The 26,803-nt window shown below is 50.3% G+C and overlaps 1 protein-coding gene across 12 annotated transcripts in view; it reads left to right on the top strand.

The window, feature by feature from the left end:
- GATAD2A (GATA zinc finger domain containing 2A) overlaps window positions 1-26,803 on the top strand; it is a 126,216-nt gene that overhangs the window by 65,958 nt on the left and 33,455 nt on the right. For 7 of the 12 annotated variants that reach the window (XM_037992263.2, XM_007995934.3, XM_007995931.3 and 4 more), the window contains one exon: window positions 14,499-14,773. In XM_037992263.2, the coding sequence (XP_037848191.1) occupies window positions 14,505-14,773 (269 nt within the window). In that variant the 5' untranslated portion in view covers window positions 14,499-14,504. The remainder of the gene's footprint in view (window positions 1-14,498; window positions 14,774-26,803) is intronic. The other 5 variants (XM_037992264.2, XM_007995936.3, XM_007995937.3 and 2 more) reach the window with 1 other exon arrangement.

The raw sequence follows: 26,803 nt of genomic DNA, 5'->3' as shown, positions 1-26,803 counted from the left end.
CAGAACGAGACTCCGTCTCAAAAAGAAAAAAAAGTTTGAATCTCTTCTACCTTCTCTGGGTATAAGAAAAAAAGAAAATAAAACCAAAAGAGTTTGAATCTCCTTTTATTTTGGCTTCATCTGCTTTTCTTGGAGACTCATTTTCACAGTGCTGTGTTTTTCTGTCACGTCACCATTTATGCTACCGTTTCCTCTTTCTTCCATCTCTACAAATCTAGACTCTACCCTTTGGGACCCAGCTCAAATGAAGCATTTCTAGATTCTTCTCTCTTCCTTTGGACCAGCATGCTGGATACCTTTTCCAGTGTTGCCTTGTAACAAAATAGTGATTTGCACACATCTCCCAGGCCTTGCTGGGTCTGTGCTCCTGTGAGGGCTGAGACCTGAGCTGCTCCTCTGCCTGTCCTCCACTGAGGATGTGCCTCGGGGAGGTCAATGTTTGGCGCAGGGTGAATCTTTGTCGTCAGGCATGGTCGAGTTGAGGAGCCCATCATTGGTCCCTGTCCCATGGGGCCAGGTGGGCTGTGAATTAGAAGGGGTGTCCCAGGCACTGATCAGGCTCCTCATGCTGCAGAAGTTTCCTTCTGAGTTCACGCATCATCCAGATGTGCAACAGCCAACAAGTCAGTTCTTGTGGCTTCTCTGGAAGCTGACACTACCATGTTTTCGGCATGAAGTAGAACCAGCGAGCAAGGTTGCAGTGCCAGTGAGTTGAGGACGTTCTGTGGCTCTGTCCAGCTTGATGAGAATTTGCGGGGCCAACAAAGTAGTGTGGATTGAAGTGAAGTAGGCGGGTGGGAATGTGTGTGAGACTCAGCAGGGCTCAGGGCTCCTTTACATGCTCTACAACTTGGTAATTCCGGCCCTTGTGTCTGAAAACCATACTTTGTGGTTTTCCATATTCTTGAGACAAGTAGATCAGTAGCTGTGTGGATGCTGATTGCTCTTGAGAACTACTGTTCTTTTGCTCAGAATTAAACGCAGAAGAAAGACTTTTTTTCTTCTTTTTTTTAGAGACAGGGTCTTGCTCTGTTACCCAGGCTGCAAGTGCAATGGTGCGATCATTGCAGCCTTGAACCCCTGGACTCAAGCGAGCCTCCCTTCTTGGCCTCCCAAAGTGCTGGGATTATAGACATGAGCCACTGCCTCTGGCCAGAAAGATGTTTTCTGAGACAATTGAGCAAGACTCAGAAGTGGGAGGAGGGGATGAAAAACTGTGCATGCGTATGAGTATACACGCATGTGTTGTGCAAGATTGCTCTGTGTGTAACTAGTGTATGCTTCGCAGGGCAGGGAGGTGTCTGTCTGCTGTCCCACTGTTTCCTTTGTCTGTCATCTGCCTTTCCTACAGGGTCAGATGCTCTTACTTCTTGGGCACCATGCGTTCCTTGTCCCCTTCCCAGTCTTCTGTTGCCCTTGGCTTCCCTGGAGCCCACAGCCCCGGTGGGGCCAAGGAGTCCCTGCTCAGGCACTGAGAGCCTTGCTGTGGCTGTCAGAGGCTAACGGGGAGACTGCCCATCTTGTGGGAAGCCTTTGTAACAGTGACTTGGCACCTTCAACAGGACAGAAGAATGTGTTAGTTCCATCTCCTGTTTTTGTAAAGTGGTTGTCTACCTGTTGAACTGCATCAGCCTCTCAACCAGGCAGAAGATTTAGAGAATCCATGTCCAGACCCCAAGTCCAGGGAGCCCCAGTGTGAGCTGGACAGGACATAGATCGCCCCCAGGCTGGGGGGTGAAGTGACGTGCAGAATCGAAGGACCAAGGCAGGGCGTGGCAGTGGGCAGGACAGGTCCTGGTGGTTCTACTCAACCCCTGGGCTGGGGCTGGGCTGAGGAGCTGAAGCCACAGGCAAAATGTACCACACGAAGACCTTTAGCCACCCACAGTAACTTTGTTTTGGGACCTTGATTCATTCTGTGGGACAGGACATGGTGTAGGTTACCTGCCTGTCCAGATCCTGCCTCGGAGTGGGACAGTCATGTGTAGGGCAGAGCATTAGTTGGGAGAGGTCACACTGGCTGGGTGTGGACCTTGTCCTCCTGTGTGTCCCCCCAAAACCAGGTAATGCGTCCTCAGGGTTTCCCTGGCACAAATGACCTCGCTTTCCCTCAGTCCTCAAAGGTGATGGTCAATCCTGGTTACCTGGGAAGCCCGTGCCCTGTGACTCCCTTCCTGCCACTGGGCATCCCTGAGCCCCCATTCCTCCAGCAATCAGCCTCAGTGGTGTGTTTGGTTCACACCTTGCGCTTGCACTGTGACTGAAACCTCCCCTCCTCAGTGAGGCTTCTCCTGGGCCCCCAGGCTGGGCTTGTGCCCCTCAGGTCTTTCTCAGCCCCGTGCTTTTCCTTAGGGCTTTGGTGTGATTCTCAGGCACCTGTGCTTAGGGAGTGCTTGTTTCTGTAACTGGGTTAAAGTTTCATCCACTGCAGCAATTGAGTTTATAGCACATAATTTCCTTCTACTGGGGACCTATTTATCTTGAGTGTTCTAAGTGTGGGCTTTTAGGACACTATAAAATTGACCCTGTAGCAAGCTGTCTTGTCTGCACATAGCACTTTTTGAAACTAAATTTCCTTCTGACTTGTCAAAAGAGTTAACCTTGAGTCCTTGCCCTGGATTGAATTTACACATTCGAGTCCGTCTGCTGTCCCCCCACATAGAAAGTCTTGCTCTATTGCCCAGGCTGGAGTGCAATGGCACAGTCACAGCTCACTGCAGCCTTGACCTCCTGGACTCAAGCAGTCCTTCCACCTCAGCCTCCTGCGTAGCTGAGACCACAGGCATGCACCACCACAACTGGCTATTTTTTAATTTTTTTAATTTATTTTTTGAGATGGAGTCTCACTCTGTCGCCCAGCCTGGAATGCAGTGGTGCGATCTCAGCTCACTGCACCCTCTGCCTCCTGGGTTCAAGCAGTTCTCTGCCTCAGCCTCCTGAGTAGCTGGGCTTACAGGTGCCTGCCACCACGCCTGCCTCATTTTTGTGTTTTTAGTAGAGATGGGGTTTCACCATCTTGGCCAGGCTGGTCTCAAACTCCTGGCCTCGTGATCCACCCGCCTTGGCCTCCCAAAGTGCTAGGACTACAGGCATGAACCACCACGCCTGGTCAAATTTTGTGTGTGTGTGGTTTGTTGGGGTTTTTTTTGAGACAGTCTTGCTCTGTCACCCAGGCTGGAATGCAGTGGCACGGTCTTGGCTCACTGCAAGCACCGCCTCCTGGGTTCACGCCATTCTCCTGGCTCAGCCTCCCAAGTAGCTGGGACTACAGGTGCCCACCACCACCACACCCGGCTAATTCTTTGTGTTCTGTTTAGTAAAGATGGGGTTTCACCGTGTTAGCCAGGATGGTCTTGATCTCCTGACCTTGTAATCCTCTCACCTTGGCCTCCCAAAGTGCTGGGATTACAGGCATGAGCCACCACGCCCGGCCTATGTTTTGTTTTTGTGTTTGTTTTTTGTTTTTGTTTTGCTTTTGAGACAGAGTTTCGTTCTTGTTGCCCAGGCTGGAGTGCAATGGTGCAATCTCGGCTCACCGCAACCTCCACCTCCTAGGTTAAGCGATTCTCCTGCCTCAGCCCCTGGAGTAGCTGGGAGTACAGGTATGCACCACCACACCCGGCTAACTTTGTATTTTTAGTAGAGATGGGGTTTCTCCATGTTGGTCAGGCTGATCTTGAACTCCCAACCTCAGGTGATCCACCCACCTCAGCCTCCCAAAGTGCTGGGATTATAGGCATGAGCCACTGCACCCAGCTTAAAACATTTTTATCAGGAGGCCAGGTGCAGTGGCTTACGCCTGTAATCCCAGCACTTTGGGAGGCTGAGGTGGGTGGATCACCTGAGCTCAGGAGTGTGAGACTAGCCTGAGCAACATGGTAAAATCCCATCTGTTCCAAAAATACAGAAAATTAGCTGGGCGTGTTGGCACCCACCAGTGGTCCCAGCTAGGGGAAGATCGCTTGAACCTGGGAGGTGGAGGTTGCAGTGAGCTGAGATCAAGACATTGCCCCCATCCTGGGTGAGAGTGAGACCTTGTCTCAAAAAATAAAGAAAAAAGAAAAAACATTTATTGGAGATGAAGTCTCCCTTTGTTGCCCAGGCTTATCTTGAATTCCTAGGCTCTAGTGATCCTCCCTCCTCGACCTCCCAAAGAGTTGGGATTACAGGTGTGAGCCACTGCACCTGCCCTCCCACCCCCTTAGAGTTCTGGTTTTGAAACCTACTTTTCTCTGTAGTCCATTCTGCTCTAAGGCTGATTTTGTAAAAGTAGATTTGTTCCAACACGATTGATGTGTTAAGAGGACCGTTGAGGTGGAACACAAATGTTGCAATGGTTGCGTCTGGTTTTGTTCAGATTCTTCTGAACACTAGGCTAGGGATTGGAAAACTGCGGCCCACCAAGTGGTGGCCTGTTTTGGTAAATAAAGTTTAATTCACAGACACGCGCATTCAGGTATGTACAGTTAGGCCTCCATATCCTCGTGTTTTGCGTCTTTGAGTTCTATCAACTGTGGATTGAAAAAAATTGGGGGTAAGCAGGCATGGTGGTATGTGCTTGTAATTCTAGCTACTTGGGAGGCTGAGGCAGGGGGATCTCTTGAGTCCAGGAGCTTGAGACCAGCCTGGGCAATGCAGTGGGACCCCATCTCTTAAAGAAATTATTTTTGGGGGCCGGGCATGGTAACTCACACCTGTAATCCTAGCACTTTGGGAGGCCGAGGTGGGTGGATTGCCTGAGTTCAGGAGTTCGAGACCAGCCTGGGCAACACAGTGAAACCCCGTCTCTACTAAAATACAAAATATTAGCCAGGCATGGTGGCGTGTGCTTGTAGTCCCAGCTACTCAGGAGGCTGAGGCAGGAGAATTGCTTGAACCCGGGAGACGGAGGTTGCAGTGAGCCGAGATCACGCCACTCCACTCCAGCCTGGGTGACAGAGCAAGACTCTGGCTCTTAAAAAAAATTTTTTTTGGAAGAAAAAAAAATGGAAAAAACAGTACAACATAAAATAATACAAATAAAACTATAGTATAACAGCTGTTTACATAGCATTTACATTTTATGGAGTATTATAAGTAATCTAGAGGTGACTTACTAAAGCATATGGAAGGATGTACATAGGTTGTATGCTAATACTACACCATTGTATATCCGGGATTGAGCATCTGGAATTTTGGCATCCAAGGGGTTCCTGGAAATAATCCTCCAAGGGTCTCAAGGGAGAGCCGTCCTGTCAGAACCACAGAGCTGAGGACTCCTGACAGACTAAATGGCCAGCAGAGCCAAAATTATTTACTGTGTAGCATTTTAAGAAAAAGTTTGCCAACTCTTGCATTAGGTGAATCTAGAAAACTGTTCCCAGTTTAATAGAGCACCTGTGAGGATATGAAATAAAACTGCCCACACCTCAGACATGCACCAAGCCCCCGCGAGGTCCCACACTTTGCGGGCCACACCCCATCTCTTTCTGGGGTCAGACAGCCTCCCTCCAGCAGAAATGGCAACCCACCCATGCCCACAGCAAGCAGCAAGTCTTCCCCGAGGTGAGGGTCAGGCATGCAACGTTTGTGTATTTCTCAGCCACTGAGCGTGTATGCAGCTGTGCTGCCCGTATATCCACATGTGTCATTGCTTGGGCTCCTGTTGTATGTCATAGGTGAAGTTTTGAAGTACTGTGTCCCTAACCCCCTTATGTCCATAAGCCCTGTGTTTTTATCACATGGGTTTGCATCCTGCAGTGGTTTTTAAGAGTGCTGCCTCTGTTGTGCTACAGCAAAACTTAACCATACTTTGAAGGTAAAGGCAAACACCAGAAGGTTCGCTGTCATTCATGACAATAAAGTTATAATCACTTAATATCTCATCTGGACCCCTTGGTGTGAGAGGGCAAGGTCAAGCCCAAATTGCCACAGGTGCAGGGTTCCCCTTGTCCTTTGGAGTCTTCAGGTCTGACTTTGAGTGGTTGATGGGGCCTTCTGATGGCTGACCAGATACTTTCGTGCCTCGGTTTCCCCACCTGCAAAAAGGCGGCTGATGAGAGTATTTACCTTACAGGTGGTTGTGGGGTAAATGCTCAATCATTGTTAGGTGTTTTGCCTTTAAAAATTAGAAGATCCCCATGCTTCTGTTAATTACAAAGGAGCAATAGATTTGGATCAGACCCTGAGGATCCTCGTGCTGAAAGTGAGTTTGAAGTGTCCGATCCAGTCCCCCAACTCAGAGCACTCCTATCTGTGATACCTCTGTTCACGCACCCAGTATGTGCAGCACACCTACTCTGTGACTGACACTCTTCCAGAAGTGGGGCCACCCCAGGGACATGGACAAGATGTTGTACCTGCTGTCACAGAGTCTGTTATCTGGTGAGTAGTTGGGATATTCTGAGGGCTCATACCTTCTGGCTGCAGGTTGTTCCCAGGGGCCTCCCATTGCCCCAGACAGGGCAAGTCTAGATTCAGTCTTGCCTGGAGACATCTGAGAATGGCTGTTCCATCCTCCTCCTCACATGTATGCAGCTCTCCTTTGAGCCCCACCTGTGCCTTTCACTCCAGGTGAATGCAGTTTAAACATGATTAACAAGGGCAGGCGTGGTGGCTCACGCCTGTAATCCCAGCACTTTGGGAGGCCGAGACGGGCGGATCACGAGGTCAGGAGATTGAGACCATCCTGGCTAACACGGTGAAGCCCTGTCTCTACTAAAAAATACAAAAAATTAGCCAGGCGTGGTGGTGGGCGCCTGTAGTCCCAGCTGCTGGGAGGCTGAGGCAGGAGAATGGCATGAACCCGGGAGGCGGAGCTTGCAGTGAGCCGAGATGATGCCACTGCACTCCAGCCTGGGCGACAGAGCTAGACTCCTTGTCAAAAAAAAAAAAAAAAAAAAAAGGTAAGAATAACAAAAGGCCCTTTGTAGCATACCGTGGAAGACTCATCAGAGTGGCCACCTAGACAGAGGTGTGGTGGCCTGAGTTCAGACCTAGCCTGGACTTTCACCCAGCCAGACTTCAGTTGCCTGTACCTTGTGGGGTGACACGTGCCTGTCTCCAACTCATGCAGGCTCTCAGTGAGAGGCACTTGGCTCCAGCCAGCATGCACCTCCCCACTGCTGGTCTTGTCCTAGGACCACAGCAGGGAGACGATCTCTCAGTCTGGCGTCTTTGAAGGCTCAGGGGGCTCCTAGCCAGCTGGCTGGGCTGGGGTCCATCCTGATAACATGTGAGAGAGAAGATGCGTGTATCTCTGGTGTGTCTTTATTTTCAGGCCACCAAGGGTTATGAACCCAGCGTCAGCCAGTGAGTAGTAGTAGACATCTGTTCTCCTTTTGAGAAAGCCTTTAGTTCAGGACTCACCACGGCTTTCCGTTTCTTGCCTTGAGACCCTCCCGGCTCAGCTGCTTGGCGCATGCGGTTCCCCTGCCTGGAACGTCTCACCTGATTCCTTTTCCTGCCCTGGCCTCAGTCTGGGAGACGCCATCTCAGTCCCCATGTCTTGGAGTTTTTAATGAAAGCACTTTACTTGTTTGCTCCTCTTTGCCCTGTAGGGCAACCCCAGGAATCACATGCTTCATGAGACTAATTTACAGAAACGTAGGCGTAACTCAGCAGTGCATACCAAGCCTATACTCTTTGCTCTACACTGAAAGTGAAGATGAATGGGGGAAAAAAGTTTATTCTATTGAAGAGCTCAACATTGAGTTGCGGGGAGAGAATGAAACTCCTGAGTGGCATGGAGATTGTTGCCAGGGCCCTCATCATAGTCCTGGTGAGGTACGCTGTGGCCTGGTGGTCACTGTGGTAGCCACTCAGGGAGGCTCGTGGCCCATGTAGAAGGCGGGCTGTGGGGATGAGCTGAGGGGTTTAGGTTGACTGTTTAGATTTTGAGAGTCTCTAGCACGTGGCACAGAAGATAGATGATTTAAGCTGTGTGAACATCTTCAATAAACACTGTGGAAGAAGGGGCAGTGGTACCCTCTCTTGGCCCACTGAAGCTTCTATGTCCATCTTGTGTCCTTGGTCCTGTGTGTTGGAGTGTTGGAGGAGCTGGCCTCCTCCGCCGTCTCTCCAGAGCTTCTCACCCTGGGGAGTCGCCTTCCTCCTCGCCTGGATGCGGTACTGTCTTTCTTTGTTAGTTTCTTTCTGTCCTTTTTTCTTTAAGAAACAAGGCGTCACTGTGTTGCCCAGGCTGGACTCATACACCTAGGCTCAAGTGATGCTCCTGCCTTGGTCTCCTGAGTAGCTGGGACTACAGGCATGTGCCACTGTGCCTGGCTTCACACTCGTGCTTTTGATTCTTATCCTTAGCAGGTGGGGCTGTTGTTTTATCTGGTTTTCTTTTTTAATCCTTGCTTTCTTTGAGTACAGGACTGATTCATAGTCACTGTTAACAGAAAGAATTCAAGCAATACAGAAATGTTTACTATAGTAAGTGAAAGTTTCTTAATAATCTACTCTTCAGAGATTACTACTACTGATTTTGGTCCAGTTCCTTTCAGTTTTGATCTTAGTGAAGTTGCTTTCATTTTTTCCCCTGTATACACCTTTTTTAAAAAAAACCATGCAGATGGTACTATGCTATTCTGCAACTTTTCTCTCACAGTTCTTTCCATTGTTCTTCACATAGTATTGGCTGTGAAGTAGGGATGGGGAAACTGAGACTCAGACCTTGTTTCTTAAAGAGAAATGTTTGGGTTGACTGTTTAGAATTTGAGTCTCTAGCATGTGGCACAGAAGGTAGATGATTTAAGCTGCGTGGACATCTTCGATAAATACTGTGGAAGAAGGGGCAGTGGCGTCCTCTCTCGGCCCACTGAAGCTTCTGTGTCCATCTTGTGTCCTTGGTCCTGTGATTGATTGACCGGCCTCTCCCCTGGTCCCTGGCCAGCCAGCGGGTGTGTGATGGAGCTGAGACCAAGTCTTTGTTCCCTGCTGTGTCTAGTTGTAGAAGCCGACTGCTTGGAACACCTGTCTCCCAAGTTAAGTTGTATCTTTTGTACTTGGTCTTAACAAAGTTTGATGTTGAGAAGTCCAGAGCTGCTGTTTCTGGTGTGTCTTCCTTCCGGAATGAGTTCCAGTCACTGTTACTCAGAGATGTGCATCAGGAAGTGGCTCGGGCCACAGTTCTGAGCAGATGGAGGTGTCTGTTCTGCATAGAAAGGTGTATGCTTGTCAGGCAGGCACTGCCAATGCCAAAACTTGGCCCACCTATTCTCTCCTTACCCCCTCCACAGGTCCTTCTGGGCCACAACGAGGTACCTTGGTTTGACTCTTAGGAAGTGGGGGAACCACTGAAGGGGGTGCAGATCCAGAATGTGGCTTTGGGAGCTTCGTCAGGCTATGTTGCCGGGAGGAGAGTAGACAGGGGTTCTGGGTCCAGAGGGCCATCTGTGCTGTGCATCTATCTCTGTGAAGGGCAGGGCCACAGGGGCGCTCTGGAGGTGGGCACCTGGGCGCAGGCTTGCTGCAGCTGCGTGCCTGTAGGGCCCTTGTATCTTGAGTGTTGGGCGCAGCTCACAGCCAGCGAGGCTAGCACCTCGACCCTGTCGTCGTCGTCTGACTCAGCACTGGTTGCTTCATGGGCCCTTCTTCCTTCCTGATAGGAGAAGGTGCCCCAAAGTGCCCTGTGCCTCCTGAGGACAGTGGCTGCCCCCAGGTTCAGGGCTCTGCTCCTCCACATCTCCATGGGACTCATCATGGGCCTTGCACTCAGCACATCCAAATTGTAGCCCAACCTTCTTTCCTCAAATCTGCTCCTCCCCATCTCAGATAAAGCCAGCCCCACTGGTCTAGTTGCTCAGGCAAAAACAAGTGGAAGAAAGCAACCCCTCTGGAGTGCCCATGTCTCCTGGAACTCTGCTCTGTCCCCTTCCCCAGTATAGCTGTACCATAGGAACCGCTCCCCTGCCCCATGGTCCTCCAGCCAGGTGATCCTTTAGAGCAAGCCAGATTCCTCCCCTCCGGTCTGGGCCAGTGCTTCCCCCAGTTCACGTCTCAGCTCGGGCCCTGTCTCCTTCAGGGCTGACTTCCGGAGCCGCCCGTTTTGCCCAGCCCCCGTCCCTCTGCGTGCTCTGACTGCCCCGTGCTCTGCCTCGTGTCCCCACAGCACCGTCACCAACACCCTCTGTCATTTCGCTCCTTTTCCAGCATGGGGGGCGGATGGTGTTCCCTCTGTCTTGTTCATCACTGAGTCCCCAGCCCGCGGTGAAGGCTTGGTGAGCTGCTGTCAGGTGAGGAGGCAGGAAGACGCCTTAAATCCACTGTTCAGAGCATCAGCCCAGCTGCTCCCGCCAGTGCTATAACCCACTTACTGCGCAGCCTCACTTTCTTCCTGTCTGAAATAAGAGTGTTACTGTGGGTATGTTAGTGATGGGTGCTATAGATGGCATTTTATGGTAGAGTTAGTATTAGCAGTGTGACCTCAGGGGTTTGGCTTTATGATTTGTGTCTATGTACTTAATTTCTCTTTTAATTATCAAGAGATGCTTACTGGCCTGGTGTGCCAGAAGTGTGCTAGGTGCCTTTTCTTTGTCCCCCGAGTCCTCTTTAAGAGTTCCGGTTCCTCCCACAGCATCAGTCAGCCTTTTGGAATGGTTCTAGAACATGTTTTCTGCCTGAGGCTCTCAGGCCAGTTGGATGGTGGCATTTTACGAAAATAAAGCAGCATTTGTATCTGCCCTAAAGCCCAGGGAGGTGCTCCCTGTCAGAGCTGCGCTGTGTCTGTGTGGGGTCTCTAGTGTGGCTGAAACCTGCCCTTTTGGCCCCTAGTTGAGGAGGAGCTGGGCTATGCCCCCACCACCTGCCAGCCCAGTGTGTGGGGATGAGGAGACTGATACTCACTCAGCCTTGCTGGTGCTGCTCATCTGTGCTGGCCTGCAGCCCGGCCTGGGGTGTTTGGAGAGAATGAGGCGGAGGGTGAGGCTGACTTTCAACCTTGTGTCTCAGGCAGCCCTGGCAACCTCGGTGCTCTCCTCTTTCAAACGGACACACTGCTGTTGGGATCCATCTGTGTGGGCAGTAGCCGGCAGAGGATCTCGGCCTGGGATCCATCTGTGTGGGCAGTAGCCGGCAGAGGATCTCGGCCTCCAGGACGGGGATGCTCTCTGTGCACTGGCGGCTCCTGCACAGGCCTGCCCTGGAACTTCTGCCACCGGAGCTGCCTTCCCCTCACTCTCCCCTCTCACTGGGAATTTTGAAATGAATCCTCATTTGCCAGTCAGGGTGACCTAGCCTCTTCACCTACTTTTAGGAAGTGTTCTAATGCACCCCCCACTGCTGCTCTTTGCCGGAGTCATCTGTCGCGCTTTCTTCTTCCTGACAACTTTGCTCCTGGGTCTGTGTGGTGGCTGCCAGCCCTGTTGTACTGGGGGCACTGGTCTCACTTGCTTTGAGGAGGGAGGAGCCACTCCTTACCAGCACCTGCCCTCCCCAGGAGCAAGTGTCCTGTGGTGGCCGAGGATTGGCCAGTGGCAGGTTCTGCGTCACTGGTCTCGGCAGTGGAGGAGCCTCCTGGCAAAGGAGCCCCCTGCACTCGCGGGGCTGGCCCCGCCCTCTCCAGCTGTGCCTGTCCTTCCTGAGGTGGGGGAGGGGTGCCGCAGGGCCCAGCCCCGCAGTGGCCTGCCTCTGGGAGGCACAGGCACAGGGCAGGCGGGCACTGTGAGGCCGGCCGTCAGTGCTGGGCCTGGGATTGGCAGAGTTCCAGGCCTTAGGCTTCATAGTGAGTGGCTGTGCACCCTGAGTACACACCGGCCAGCCCTATGCTGAGGACTCTGACCTGCTATCACAATGGGGGGCCCAAGAGGAGAAGTCTCTGGGACTGGAGGGAGCAGCCTTGCTGGGCATCTGAGGCCCTGCTCCGCCCTGCATCTCTCAGAACCTTTGGGTGGCCTCTGGTCCTATACCAGTGACCACAAAGTGAGGCTATACAGGCACAGCCCCCCTGATATGGCTATCAGTTCCACCTTGTCCATGTGGGCCAGAGCAGCCGTGAGAACTCATTCAGGGTCTTGGGTTCAGATGGGCTTCATGGAACTGAGCCCAGGGCTTACAGGGCAGGAGGCTGTGCTGGGAGGGGCCCTGCCTGGCTGGAACAGGGGCAGAGTGGGGAGCATGTGGGTTTCTTTGAGTCACAGGGAAGGGTGCTATGTCCTGGAGGTGGAAGTGCATTCTCTCTGTCCACCTGGGGACGTCATCTCCAACAGTAGTTATCAGGCCAGACTGGGAAGCTTCACCCATAGGGTGGGGGCCCTACTTGTCCGAGGTCCTGGTCTCCCCTCATCTCTCACCTAGACAGGCTCCTCCCTGCCCTGGGCCTGGGAGTGCATATACCTGCTGTCTAAGGCAATGCTTGAAGGATAAATGTCCCACCCCTCCTACAGTGAGGAAAATGAAAGGAGAAGAGGGGACCTACACTCTGAGGGCAGTGACTTATCTGCGGTCTCACGGGAGGTGGGACAGGCAAACTGTTAATGAGTGAGCAGTTCAGATGGGGTTTGTGGGCAAGGCACATCGGAGGAAGGAAGGACAGAGACCATAGAACTTGAGGGCTGAGAGGGACACCGTAGCATTCCTCACCTCCCCCAGAGAAGTGAGGCCTTGACCTCCACATTCAACTATAGTCTGCCTGGGCTCCATTCCATGGAGGAGCTGAGGGGCAGCTGAGCAGGAGCGGGGGCGGGGGTGTACAGGCTGGCCGGCGGGGAGCAGCGGAGGCTGCACAGTTGGTGTCGGGTAGGTGGTAGGTGCAGGCTGGGATGCCGGAGGGGCTGGAGACAGGTGGGGGCAAGTCTGAAAGCCCGTGCCCTTGAGATTTCGGATCTCCCTGCCTCAGCCTGGTCATGTTAGGGGTCAACTGTGGCACCTGGGTGGTGGTGAGAGAGAGACGGGGTAGGGAGGGAGCACAGAGCAGCTCTGGGCTTGTGCAAAGCACACCAGTGGTTTCCTGGCCTTGAGGAGACCCCAGTGTTTTGAGCCGGTGCCCGGGTGCCCTGGCTGGACCACACTGGCATGACACACGTGTAGATGGCCTGCTTTCCCTCTGGCTCCAGGAGCATGAAGCAGCTGTCTCTTCCTTTCAGTCTGAGTGCATAAGGGGGCACATTTGGGCAGGGCCTTGTGCTATTGCTCATTTGTGAAATCGGCTCCTTTAAGGAAGCTGCAGATGAGTCAGCTCTGGAGCATGTCCCATGGATGGTGACAGGACCCCTGTGTTGCCTTGTGCTGTCCCCAGCCTCCAGACTGGGTCTGCCTGGCTCTACCTGGGAAGGCCTCCCCAGGGTGTTTGCCAGTGAGGAAACAAAGACTCTGGCAAGATGAGTGCCCTGCCTGTGAGGACACAGGACCAGAGGGCTTCAGCATGAAGCATGCCACAGGTGTGAATCAGGGCTCTCTGTGGGGCCCAAGTGGGCGCCAACCATCCCATGGAAAACTGTGACACCTCGGGAATTCTACTAGAGCTCAGCTGCTAAATTTCTCTTTTGTTTCCTGGTAAACATTGGGATGCTTTTTTAAGAACCTGACTCTCCCTGTCTCAATTCCTGTGACCTGTCCTGTTGGGGCGTCGAGGCCAGGGATTGGAGCGGCCCCTTTAAGAGTGCCAGTGTCCCAGCCCCTGCTATGGAATGCCAGCCGCCTCCCTGCAGACAGACATCGCTGTGCTGTCGTCCTGTCTCCGTGAGGGTTAACAACACTTCAGCCTGTTGTCTGGAACCGGTTCAGACTGGTTTTCTGGAAAGTGCTTTGTCTCTCCTACTGAATCCTGGGAAGGGTCATGTGGAGCCCAGTGATGTCATGGGATCAAAAACTGACTCAGCTGTTTTTTTCTTCTTTTTCTTTCTTCTTTAAATCAAGATATGTGTGTGCTGCAGGTACAGGGCGGTGGCGTGTTGATGGGCCAGGCCTCACCCTACTCAAAGTGTACCTTGCCGGCAACCAAAGGGTTAAATGTGACCCCCAGTCCCCACTCCCCAGAGGTGAGCAGGGAGTGAGGAGACCTCCCTTCACTGAAGGGGAGAAGCTGGGGTTAACTCAAGTCACCACAGTGTAGGGCTAGTCTCAGGCCCTGACCCTGTTCCTGGAACAGTGCAGTCACCGCCCTCCTGGATTCCAGACATTGCAGGTGCTCAAAATCCCAAAGGCAGGTAGTTCAGATCTAGAACAACTTTTCCTCTGTTTGCTGTTGAGCCTTTCCTTGCTGATAAGCAGCTGCCTTCCACTGCTCCCGTCCAGCTCCCTGCTGCCTCTCGCCCCCAACCGGGCAGGGTATAGCTTGGCTCCACCAGTGTTCAGCCACACGGTGGAGGCTGGGGACACCCCCATCCTGCCTCGCCTTCCTCAAGGCAGTGATGAAATGTCCTGGGGATGCTTTTCTGGGCCCTGCGTTTGTTGTACATTCTTTTGCCATCCTCCCATAGGGAGGAAAACACTGAAAGCAACACTGAAAAGTTTCCAAGAAGGTGGCACCTTCGTTGCACCCAGTTAAAATGTTGTGTCTTCTCCTCCCTCACAAGTTCAGAATGACCGAAGAAGCATGCCGAACACGGAGTCAGAAACGAGCGCTTGAACGGGACCCAACAGAGGACGATGTGGAGAGCAAGAAAATAAAAATGGAGAGAGGATTGTTGGCTTCAGATTTAAACACTGACGGAGACATGAGGGTGACACCTGAGCCAGGAGCGGGTCCAGCCCAAGGATTGCTGAGGGCAGCAGAGGTCACGGCCGTGGCAATGGGCAGAGGCGAAGGGCTGGTGGGTGATGGACCCGTGGACATGCGCACCTCACACAGGTGAGTGGGAGGAGCCAGCGGGAGGGGCTGGAACCTGGAGACAGGCCCAGTGTGCCCAGAATGGGGCCAGCCACACTCCAGGCCTGTTGGTAATAGCTTGGCAGGGTTGTGGAGATGGCTGTAGGCTCAGCTCGGGCATCACCCCCCCGGCAGCTGTGCTGTTATGGCCATTCCAGGGCCCCAGGTCCCAGCTGCAAGTAACACAGGGTGTGGGTCTCACAAGAGGAGGAGTGGCACATTCCATCAGCTCCCCTGCCATCAGTAGGCCTTTGCCACCCATGCGCCTGCTGTCTGTCTAACTCGGTGCTTTTGATTTGCAGGGACACTTGAGGTTTTCATTTGGTTATGCTTCCCTGCTTTTCAGATCTGGGGATCAGAGGGCCAGGGATGCTACACCTACCTTGGTCACTTGGCTAGGGATAGAGTCAGGAGCCCAGCCCAGGGCACCCTCCTCAGAGCGGGTATGGGGTGCTCATTCGACTCCACGTTCACTTGGTTCTGGTCTTCAGCTTGCTCTGTTGGTTTGTCCTTAGTCAACACTGATTACTTCTAGAGTGACTTTCCTCATATTCATCTTTTGTGAGTCTCTTAAGGTAAAAACTTGAAATAAAAATAAGACCCAATCTACCACCCATTTCTTGACTTCAAAACCTTCCTTTCTCTCTGTAAAGAGAAATTCAGACCCAGCACCTGCTCTTGCATCACCCTCCTTGGAGCTCTGCAGAATGTTCACGCCCGGACACCCGCTGAGGGCTGTGGTGTGGCCACAGCTCCCCGGCTGGCCTTGTGACAGACTCCTCTGTAGCCCATTGGTCTCTCTCTCTCACCACCCACTAGAGTCTTCTCCCTGAGGAGGGTCTGTCTCTCCATGCCTGTTCGTAAGGGACAGCTAGTGGCTCCTCACCTTTCCGTGTCAACTAACCCCACAGGGTGACCCCAGCCCCCAGTCTTATGTCAGATTCGTTTTTGGAACCCAAACTGTTGGGATCCTGAGGACTTCAGAGATCATCCGGTGTTCACAGCGTTTAAAATGGGAAGATAAATGGGAAAACCCAAGCCCGCTCCTATTGACAAAGCCTCCTAGTGTGAGGAAACACACTTTGTGGTCTTGCTCTCCAAAGAGGGCTTTTCTGTCTGACTCTGCTGTCTACAGTCCCCATTCTAAAACCAAGGTCCTCTTCTAAAGTTCCAGAAATAAAACTATAGGTCCAAGTCTCCTTTCCCTTTCTCTGACTATGTTTTCAGCCGGAGACCAGTCCATGACAGCTCAGCAGGGGTGAGCAGTGAGGGGCTGGTGTGGAGTCAGGGCAGGAAGAGGAGGAGTCCATGTTCATGGGAATCTGCAGTCCATGTGCATGGGGTCCCTCGTGCATTCCTGGGCTCCTGGCATGCATTTTCTCCTGTAATCACCATGTTCCCCTGCAGGGTAGGCCAGTGGATTGTGAGGGAGAGGTTAAGTGTTAAAGAAACTCAGAGTTGGCTGGGCACGGTGGCTTACGCCTGTAATCCCAGCACTTTGGGAGGCTCAGGCGGGTGGATCACGAGGTCAGGAGGTTGAGACCATCCTGGCTAACACGGTGAAACCTCGTCTGTACTAAAAATACAAAAAATTAGCCGGGCGTGGTGGTGGCGGGCACCTGTAGTCCCAGCTACTCGAGAGACTGAGGCAGAATGGCGTGAACCTGGGAGGTGGAGCTTGCAGCGAGCCAAGATCGCGCCACTGCACTCCAGCCTGGGCGACAGAGCAAGACTCCGTCTGAAAAAAAAAAAAAAGAAACTCAGAGTTGGCCAGGCGCGGTGGCTCACACCTGTAATCCCAGCACTTTGTGGGGCCAAGGCGGGTGGATCACAAGGTCAGAAGATAGAGACCATCCTGACTAACATGATGAAACCCCGTCTCTACTAAGCAAAATACAAGAAATTAGCTGGGCATGGTGGCAGGCACTTGTATACTTGTAGTCCCAGCTACTCGGGAGGCTGAGGCAAGAGAATGGCTTGAGCCCAGGAGGCAGAGCTTGCAGTGAGCTGAGATCACGCCACTGCACTCCAGCCTGGGTGACGCAGCGAGACTCCATCTCAAAAAAAAGAAACTCAGAGTTCAGGCCCAAACCCAGATATTTTCTGTTGTCAAAGCCGGGGGCTACACTGGGCCTCTTGGTGTCTTTCCTCACTGGGTCATTGCCTTCCAAACTGAGAAGATGCAACATTGTTTCCTGCAGTTGATTGTGTTGCTTTCCTTATGACAGTAAAGGAAGGGAGCAGGGGACAGAGATGAACGCAGGTGCTGGGTGCTGGTGTCAGGGCCCTCCTGGAGCACTGAGACACCCAGGGCGTTTGTGAAGCAGTGTGGGAGTGAGCAAAGAACCCAGCTCACAGGCCAGCAGGCAGAGTTGGGGTCATATCACTCACACTGCCTGATCCTGAGCAGAGTTCTTAGCCTGTGTTTCTTCATTTGTAAGATGAGCAATCATCTCTGCCTTGCAGGTTGATTGTATGCCAGGTAACGTGTACCAAGAATCAGCCTCCATGTTTGGTGTCTAGTGAGGAAGGCGACTGACTCTGTGTTGGTGACAGCTTCCCTTCAGTCTTTAGCTTTACTCAAAAAGAGATGTCACGTGTATGCCTAGTGTCTCCCCAAATTCTCACACTGTTTTGTGTCGTTCTTTGGAAAAGTACAGATGGCAGTTTTGACAGAAACACAGCATCATGTCCAGCCCAGAGCCATTCTAAAACTAATCCATTCTGGAGCACATGGCTCTGATTTCTTCTAATACCTTCAAATGAAGGTATTAAAGAAGTCTTTGGATTCTTCTTGGGAGTGTCCAGCTTGGAGCACCCCTTGGGAGCCTCCCTTTAGTGCACAGTGTGGTGGTTGTCTCAATTCCCAGGTTGGTTTTCAGTCCTTCATAGGGCACAGCTGTATCAGTCCACAGTTTAAGTCAGCTGAAGCTCTTTGGCTTCAGATTCAGTGTCTTATAAGACTGACATGCCGATTTTAAACTGTCATGCCAATAGAATTTAATTTTCGTTGTTTACCTTCTCAATTGAAGTATAGCGTATGTAATGAAAAGTGCACATGTGAGCCACTAGATACACTTTGACAAACTGAACGCAACCTCATAACCCTAATCAAGGAACAAAATGTTATAGGCTGGGCACAGTGGCTCATGCCTATAATCTCAGCACTTTGGAAGGCTGAAGTAGGCAGATTGCTTGAGGACAGGAGTTCGAGACCAGCCTGGCCAACATAGCAAAACGCCATCTGTACTAAAAATACAAAAATTAGCTAGGCATAGGGGACTGCCTTTGTAATCTCAGCTACTCGGGAAGCTGAGGCATGAGAATCGCTTGAACCTGGGAGACAGAGGTTGCAGTGAGCCAAGATTGTACCACTGCACTCCAGCCTGGGCAACAGAGTGAGACTCCCTCTCACTTAAAAAAAAAAAAAAAAAAGAGGCCGGGCGCGGTGGCTCAAGCCTGTAATCCCAGCACTTTGGGAGGCCGAGACGGGCGGATCACGAGGTCAGGAGATCAAGACCATCCTGGCTAACACGGTGAAACCCTGTCTCTACTAAAAAATATTTTAAAAAAAACCTAGCCGGGCGAGGTGGCAGGCGCCTGTAGTCCCAGCTACTCGGGAGGCTGAGGCAAGAGAATGGCGTAACCCCGGGAGGCGGAGCTTGCAGTGAGCTGAGATCTGGCCACTGCACTCCAGCCTGGGCGACAGAGCGAGACTCCGTCTCAAAAAAAAAAAAAAAAAAAAAAAAAGAAACAAACGAGGCTGGGTGCAGTGGCCCATGCCTGTAATTCCAGCACTTTGGAAGGCCGAGGCAGGTAGATCACGAGGTCAGGAGATCGAGACCATCCTGGCTAACTTGGTGAAACCCTGTCTCTACTAAAAATACAAAAAAATTAGCCGAGCATGGTGGCGGGTACCTGTAGTCCCGGTTACTTGGGAGGCTGAGGCAGGAGAATGGTGTGAACCTGGGAGGCGGAGCTTGCAGTGAGCCGAGATCACGCCATTGCACTCCAGCCTGGGGACAGAGTGAGACTCCATCTCAAAAAAAAAAAAAAAAGTTATTAGCACTTTTGAAGCCCCCTCACGCTCGCTTGCTGTCATTGTCCTCCAAGGGTAATCAACGTTCTTGACCATGCCAGTTAGATTTTCTTGTTTGGTACTTTAAATTTAAAGTGGGATTATATATTGTGTACCTTTTATCTTCCTGCTTTCACTCAACATTGTGAGATTTACCCATATTGTTGAGCATACCAGCAGTTAATCCATTTTCACTGCTGTATAGTATTCTGTTTATAGGGTTTCTATTTGGGTGTTTTTCAAAACTACCGTTTTTTTTTCTTTCATGCTATCTTATTGGGCATATCTTATGACCCAATTTGGGCATATTGGAAGCTACAGGCAGTTTCTAATGGCTTATAGGAGAGAGAATTTCCGTTTTCTTTAGTGGCTGGTGAATTGGAATCATCAAAAAATATATATGTGTGCATGTGTGTGTGTAGTATACATATTACTGTGGTGGGATGATTTGGAGCATGCAGAGGCAGATACAGTGGTAGAATCAGCTTTCTCTCTCCCTCTTTTACTCCCCCCCCCTCTCTCTTTAACTCAGCAGTTTTTCTATCTTAGTTTCCCAACTTGAGTGGGTATCTTATATTCCACATAAATTGAGGGTGGAGGGCAACTTCGGTTGTGTTGAGAGATTAGCAGAATTGACAAAAGCAAAATGAAACAATCTCAGCATTCTGGAAAAATTGAGCAGGGGCATACAACAATCTGAGAAGTATTTATGCCTATAACTGCTGACCTTCAGGTGAGAACAGTGAGACTCTATGGCATTTGTCCTGGAGCTATTCCCATGCCCTCTCCCATCTGTTTGGTAAAGAGGTTCTGTCCAGTCACTGTCAGCTGTGAGGACCAACAGCTTCTCTGTATGGGCGAAAAGGGGGAGGACTGTTCATTTTAGAGTGGTAACAACCCTGCCTGTGGTCTTGCAGAGAGGCACAGCGGCTCTGTTTTAGCCCAAGATTGGGGTAAGATAGAAAAACTATTTGAAGAAATAATGGACAAAAATATACTTGAGGAGAACCTCATCCAGGAAGCCCAACAAACCTAAATAGCGTGAGTACAAAGAGATCTTGACCTAGATACATCATAGTCAAAGTGTAGAAAGCCAAAGAAAAAAAGAAAATCTTGAAAGTAACGAGAAAAACAGCTCAGCACGTCTGGGGAGCATTAATAAGATGAACAGCTGACTTCTGACTTGAGACAGTGGAAACAAGGAATTGAATGATGTTAAAAGTATCCGAAGGCCGGGCGCGGTGGCTCAAGCCTGTAATCCCAGCACTTTGGGAGGCCGAGACGGGCGGATCACGAGGTCAGGAGATCGAGACCATCCTGGCTAACACGGTGAAGCCCCGTCTCTACTAAAAAATACAAAAAACTAGCTGGGTGAGGTGGCGGGCGCCTGTAGTCCCAGCTACTCGGGAGGCTGAGGCAGGAGAATGGCGTAAACCCGGGAAGCGGAGCTTGCAGTGAGCTGAGATCCGGCCACTGCACTCCAGCCTGGGAGACAGAGCAAGACTGCGCCTCAAAAAAAAAAAAAATTTAAAATAAAAATAAAAGTATCCGAAGAAGAAAACTGCCAACCCAAAATTCTATAGCCAGTAAAAACAGTCCTTCAAAAATGAAAGAAAAAAAGACATTGTCAGGTAAACAAGACGGAAGGAATCTATTGCTGGTAGACCTGCCAGTCCTTCAGCATGAAAGGAAATGACACATTGGCAACTTAAGTCTATGAGAAGAAATAAAGGACACTGGAAATGGTAAATGCATGGGTTAACTGGAAAGACTTAGCTAGTTCTGCAGTCTGGAAGCCAACCAAAGGCTTAGAATGATCTGTTGGGTTTATAATATCCACAGATAAAATATATGTGATATTAGTACAAAAGATGGGGAATGAAATGGAGCAATATCGGAGCAAAATTTCTGTATCTTACTGGAATCAAGTTAGCATCAATCTTACATAGATTGTGGTTAAGATGCTTACTGTAATGCCTAGAGCAGCTATGAACAAAATATCTTTAAAATATAGTTTTTAAAAAGACAGATCATCAGAAGAATTAAAGTTGTACACTAAAAAATATTTAACATGAAAGTTTCTTTATTCACTGAGAAATAAACAAAAAAGAGGACATGTGGAAAACAAACAGCAAAATGGCAAATGTCAATCCAGCCATGTCAATAATGCAGTAACTGTGAAGGATCTAAATACCACAATCAAAAGGCAAAGACTCAGATAGTGTAAAGAAGCAAGATTAAGGCCAGGCGCAGTGGCTCACACCTGTAATGCCAGCACTTTGGGAGGCCAAAGTGGGCAGGTCACAAGGTCAGGAGTTTGATAGCAGCCTGGCCAATATGGTGAAACCCTGTCTCTACTAAAAATACAAAAATTAGCCGGGCATGGTGGTACGCACTTGTAGTCCCAGCTATTTGGTTGGGAGGCTGAGGCAGGAGACTCACTTGAACCCACGAAGCGGAGGTTGCAGTGAACTGAGATCATGCTACTGTACTCCAGCCTGGGCGACAGAGTGAGACTCTGTCTCAAAAATAAAAAAGAGGCCGGGCGCGGTGGCTCAAGCCTGTAATCCCAGCACTTTGGGAGGCTGAGACGGGCGGATCATGAGGTCAGGAGATCAAGACCATCCTGGCTAACCCGGTGAAACCCCGTCTCTAGTAAAAAATACAAAAAAATAGCCGGGCGAGGTGGCGAGCGTCTGTAGTCCCAGCTACTCGGGAGGCTGAGGCAGGAGAATGGCGTAAACCCGGGAGGCGGAGCTTGCAGTGAGCCGAGATCCGGCCACTGCACTCCAGCCTGGGCGACAGAGCAAGACTCCATTTCAAAAATAAATAATAAATAAATAAATAAATAAATAAATAAATAAAAAAGAAGATTCAGCTTAATTATATGTTGTTTATGAGTGACACCCCTTAGATTCAAGGAATAATGCAAAAGAATGGGAAAAGAGATACCATAAGTGACAGTTTGAGAGTTGGAGTATTAATAAGAGATAAAAGACACTTTAAGACAAACAATATTACTAGAGCCAAACTGCAACCTTTTTTTGTTGTTGTTGAGACAGAGTCTCACTGTCACCCAGGCTAGAGTGCGGTGGCACCATCTCAGCTCACTGCATCCTCTGCCTCCCGGGTTTCAGTGATTCTCCCGCCTTAGCCTCTTGAATAGCTGGGACTACAGGTGGCCGCCACAACGCCCGGCTAATTTTTTGTATTTTTAGTAGAGACAGGGTTTCACCATGTTGGCCAGGCTGATCTCAAACTCCTGACCTCGTGATCTGCCTGCCTCAGCCTCCCAAATTCCTGGGATTATAGGCATGAGCCACCATGCCCAGCTGCGACATTTCATATAATATTTCAGGAAGACATAACAGTCAGCAGAGCCCCAGAATGCCTGAAACATAAACTTGATAGGATTGATGGAAATTAATCAGTTATAGTTAAGAGATTTCAATATCCCACTCTCGATAATTGGTAGAACATCTAGACAAAATCGGCAAGGTATGGAGGACTTGAAGAACATTATTAACTCACTTAGCCTGACTGACATATATAGAGTACCTGGTGAATGCAGAATACATCCTCTCAAGTGTGGGTGAACGTTCTCCATTGATCATACACTAGACCATAAAACAAGGCTCTAGTATAGCTGTTTAAAAAAAAAAAAAAAAAGGAAGTAACAAGTGTTGACAAGGATGTGTAGAAACTGGAATTCCTCATACATTGCTGGTAGGAATGTAAAATAGCCCAGATAGTTTCTTACAGAGTTAGATGTAAACTTACCATATGACTTAGCAATTTATCCAAGAGAAATGAAAATGTGCCCACACAGACAGGTACATCTGCAGCAGCATGATTCATACTGGTTGAAAAGTGGAAGCAGGGCCAGGCGCAGTGGCTCACGCCTGTAATCCCAGCACGTTGGGAGACTGAGGCAGGCAGATCACCTGAGGTCAAGTGTTTGAGACCAGCCTGGCCAACATGGTGAAACCCCATCTTTACTAAAAATACAGAAATTAGCCGGGTGTGGTGGTGTGCACCTGTAGTCCCAGCTACATGGGAGGCTGAGGCAGGAGAATTGCTTGAACCTGGGAGGCGGAGCTTGCGTTGCGCCGAGATCGTGCCGCTGCGCTCCAGCCTGGCGACAGAACAGGACTGTGTCCCAAAAAAAAAAAAAAAAAACAAAAACATGGAAGCAACCCAGTGTCCCATGGATAAAACAAACCTGCTACCTCTATACGCCAGATTACTGTTCAGCTTTATAAGAAATAAACTACTCAGCCGGGCGTGGTGGCTCAAGCCTGTAATCCCAGCACTTTGGGAGGCCGAGACGGGCGGATCACGAGGTCAGGAGATCGAGACCATCCTGGCTAACACGGTGAAACCCCGTCTCTACTAAAAAATACAAAAAACTAGCCGGGCGTGGTGGCGGCGCCTGTAGTCCCAGCTACTCGGGAGGCTGAGGCAGGAGAATGGCATAAACCCGGGAGGCGGAGCTTGCAGTGAGCTGAGATCCGGCCACTGCACTCCAGCCTGGGCGACAGAGCCAGACTCCGTCTCAAAAAAAAAAAAAAAGAAATAAACTACTCATGTGTGCCATAACATGGCTGAATCTCAGACTTACCACGCTAAGGGGAAACAGCAGACCCAGGAACTACTCGTTGTATAATTTCACTTACAGGGCATGTCCCCCCAAAAAACAAATTTATTTGAGAGATAGAAAGTGACCAGTGGTTGACTAGGACAGGGCTGGGGGTGGGTGGTAGCAATGATTAACAGCACATGGGCACATTTTGGGAAGATGGAAATGTTTTAAAATTGTATTATGGTGATGATTGCACGAATTTACTGAAATCATTGAATTGTACTCTTACGGTGGCTGAATTTTGCGGTATGTAAAGTATACCTCAATATGGATGTTAAAAATAAATAATTAAATGAAGGTTAAAATAGTTTGGTTTCTGTTCTGGCATCCATAAATGTGCACACAAGAAAAACAAAACCCTCAGAGGTAGAAGTTGTGAGTCTGTTGGTTTTGTGAGGCCAATCCAAAGGTCATGGGCATGTGCTGCCCCATGCTGAGTCCAGACTGTCAGATGAGGCTGGAGCTGGCAGGCAGAGGAAGCTGCTTTTGGTTCTCTGTTTTTTGGAGTTAGTCTTGCGCCGTTGGCCAGGCAGGAGTGCAGTGGTGCGGTCATAGCTCACTGCAGCCTTGAACTCTTCGGCTCAAGCCACCCAAGTAGCTGGTACCATAGATGCATACTACCACACCCGGATGGGTTTTTTGTTGTTGTTGTTCTTTTTAAAATTTTTTTTTCTGTAGAGATGGGGTTTATTATGTTCCCCAGACTGGTCCTGAACTCCTGATCTCAAGTGATTATAGGTGAGCCACGGCACCTGGCTGGTTCTGTTTTGTTTCTGTGATAAGTAGCAGATCCAGTCCTGCACTTTGCTATAGAGGAGAGTCTCTTTCTGTCAAATGATTGATCTTCAGAAATAACTGGCCACACCCAGATGTAAATAGCTTGATTTCTTTTCTTTTCTTTTTGTTTTTTTGAGATGGAGTTTCATTCTTGTTGCCCAGACTGGAGTGTAGTGGCGTGGTCTCACCTCACTGCAACCTCTGCCTCTCAGGTTCAAGCGTTTCTCCTGCCTCAGCCTCTCGAGTGGCTGGGATTACAGGCACCTGCCACCACGCCTGGCTAATTTTTGTATTTTTAGTAGAGACAGGGTTTCACCATGTAGTCCAGGCTGGTCTCAAGCTCCTGACCTCAGGTGATCCGCCCGCCTCAACCTCCTGAAGTGCTGGGATTACAGGTGTGAGCCACTGCACCTGGCCTTGATTTTTTTTTGGATGGAAGAGCATGTTGCTCGGTAAAAGTGCGGCTCTTCTCCAGGGGTCCTGCAACTGAAAGGTAAGGACTGAGGGTCCCTCAGTCACCTCGGGCCTGCATGGGGTGAGGGAATGAGAACTCTGTGAATGGCCACACCTCACTGAGGATGTGTTTGTATGTGCCTTTTCTGAAGTGTCAACTCTTTCTGGATTGTCAGTGGTCCAGGATGAGACCTGCTGTGTGTCAGGTACTGTGCTGGAGTGGTGGAGAGGTAATCAAGACAGGATCTGATTTTTGCAACTATTTTTTGGAAGACCATGTTGTGAAGGAAAGTACAGAGGTCTTGGAAAGAAGGACTTGCCATTGGCGGTGTGGCTCACTGTCTCCATTTCCTTATTTCACCTGGGAGGAGACTGGGCTGTGGCTTCTGTGGTCCATGGATTGGGCAGACTTCAACACAGCCTAGGTGGATGTCTGGCAAGTGTCCTCCTGTTAGTGGCATGTGGCGTTCAGGCAGCTCTTGTGTCTTCCTCTTCGTTCCCCACCTCCTATTGTACCATGAGTCTGCTGTGGGAGGAGGCAACACTTGTACCAAAGGCCTGGCCCATGGTGTGGACAGGGCAGGCTGAGATGTGTGTTCCTTGGCCACTTTGGGGCTCAGAGTAGCATCTGTGCTGTTAGATCTGATCTTGGCTTTAGTTTTTTTTGGCCTTCAGCTCCCTGGTCAAGCACTTGTGGCCAGTGACCATAAAACGCACTGGAAATGCAGTCTGTTTACTAGGCCTGCAAAGCCAGTCGCAGTTGTTGACACTGGTGTCGTTGATGACAATTAGAATCATTGCTGTCATCTTTCTTTTTAGAATTTGGCAGTCACCAGGGAGGCGGTGGGGTGGCGCATCGGTGTCACTTCCCTGCCCAGAGAATGCACTGGCTGATCATTTGATGTGAAGACAGGTCAGGCCGCCCACCACGGTGAGCATGCGTGCCCATCATTAAAATGCATGTTAGGCCGGGCGCGGTGGCTTACGCCTGTAATCCCAGCACTTTGGGAGGCTGAGGCGGGCAGATCATGAGGTCAGGAGATCAAGACCATCCTGGCTAACACAGTGAAACCCTGTCTCTACTTAAAACACACACACAAAAATTAACTGGGCATAGTGGCGAGCCCCTGTAGTCCCAGCTACTTGGGAGGCTGAGGCAGGAGAATGGCAAGAACTTGGAAGGCGGAGCTTGCAGTGAGCCTAAATCACGCTACTGCACTCCAGCCTGGGCGACAGAGCAAGACTCCATCTCAAAAAAAAAAAAAAAACTTAACACATCAAGCCTTCCAAAAGCAAAAACAAAAAACAAATCAGAAAATAATGTGATATTGCTTCCTCCTATACATCCAGCCACCCAGTTGTCCAGAACGTGGGAGTGTGGACAGCTTTGTTTTGTTCTGTGCCAAAATGGGGCCAGCTGCAAAAGTGTGTATTGGTTGCCTAATTTTTCCAAGATGACTCTGAGGATCATGGATAGAGTCCTTGCTGTTTGGGCAGATACTTTTTACAGGGAAGGGAGAGGAGGGTGAAGTCAACACCAGAATTGCTTCCCCTCCCCCCGCCACATGAGCATGGGACTCCCCTGGTGTGCCCAAGTCGATGAGTTCTGACTCACGCGTGCACCTGTGAGTAAAACCCTGATTTAGGTCACAAACTTTATCACTGCCCAGAAACCTTACCATCCCACTCCAGAAGGGCCCTCACGCACCCCCAGCCCTTCCTGTTTTGGTGCTTCCCCTCATGAGACTGATCTTGCCTCTTTTCCGGTTTTCTGGGGATGCACTCACAGAGTCAGTGCTCTTTGGGGTCTGGCTTTCTTCTGAGTGTTTTGGGATTTGCCTCTGGTGTGTATTGGTGTGCCTCTGAGTGGTGTGCACAGGGCACTTCTCATCTGTCAGTAGACATCTGTGCAGCCTCCAATTTGGGGCTGGTGTGAGCACCTGCTGCTGTGCAGGTCCCTGCAGATGTCTTTTTGTAGGCACAGCATTTCTCTTGGTAAACACTTGGGTTGAACTGCAGGGTTACAGATTATGTGTGTGGTTAGTCATTTTAAAGAAATGAC

Source organism: Chlorocebus sabaeus, chromosome 6 (assembly GCF_047675955.1).
Source record: "Chlorocebus sabaeus isolate Y175 chromosome 6, mChlSab1.0.hap1, whole genome shotgun sequence".
In the NCBI taxonomy this organism is placed as follows: Eukaryota; Metazoa; Chordata; class Mammalia; order Primates; family Cercopithecidae; genus Chlorocebus; species Chlorocebus sabaeus.
The sequence above is the reverse complement of the archived record's forward strand: the minus strand, read 5'-3'. Positions and strand labels throughout refer to the sequence as shown.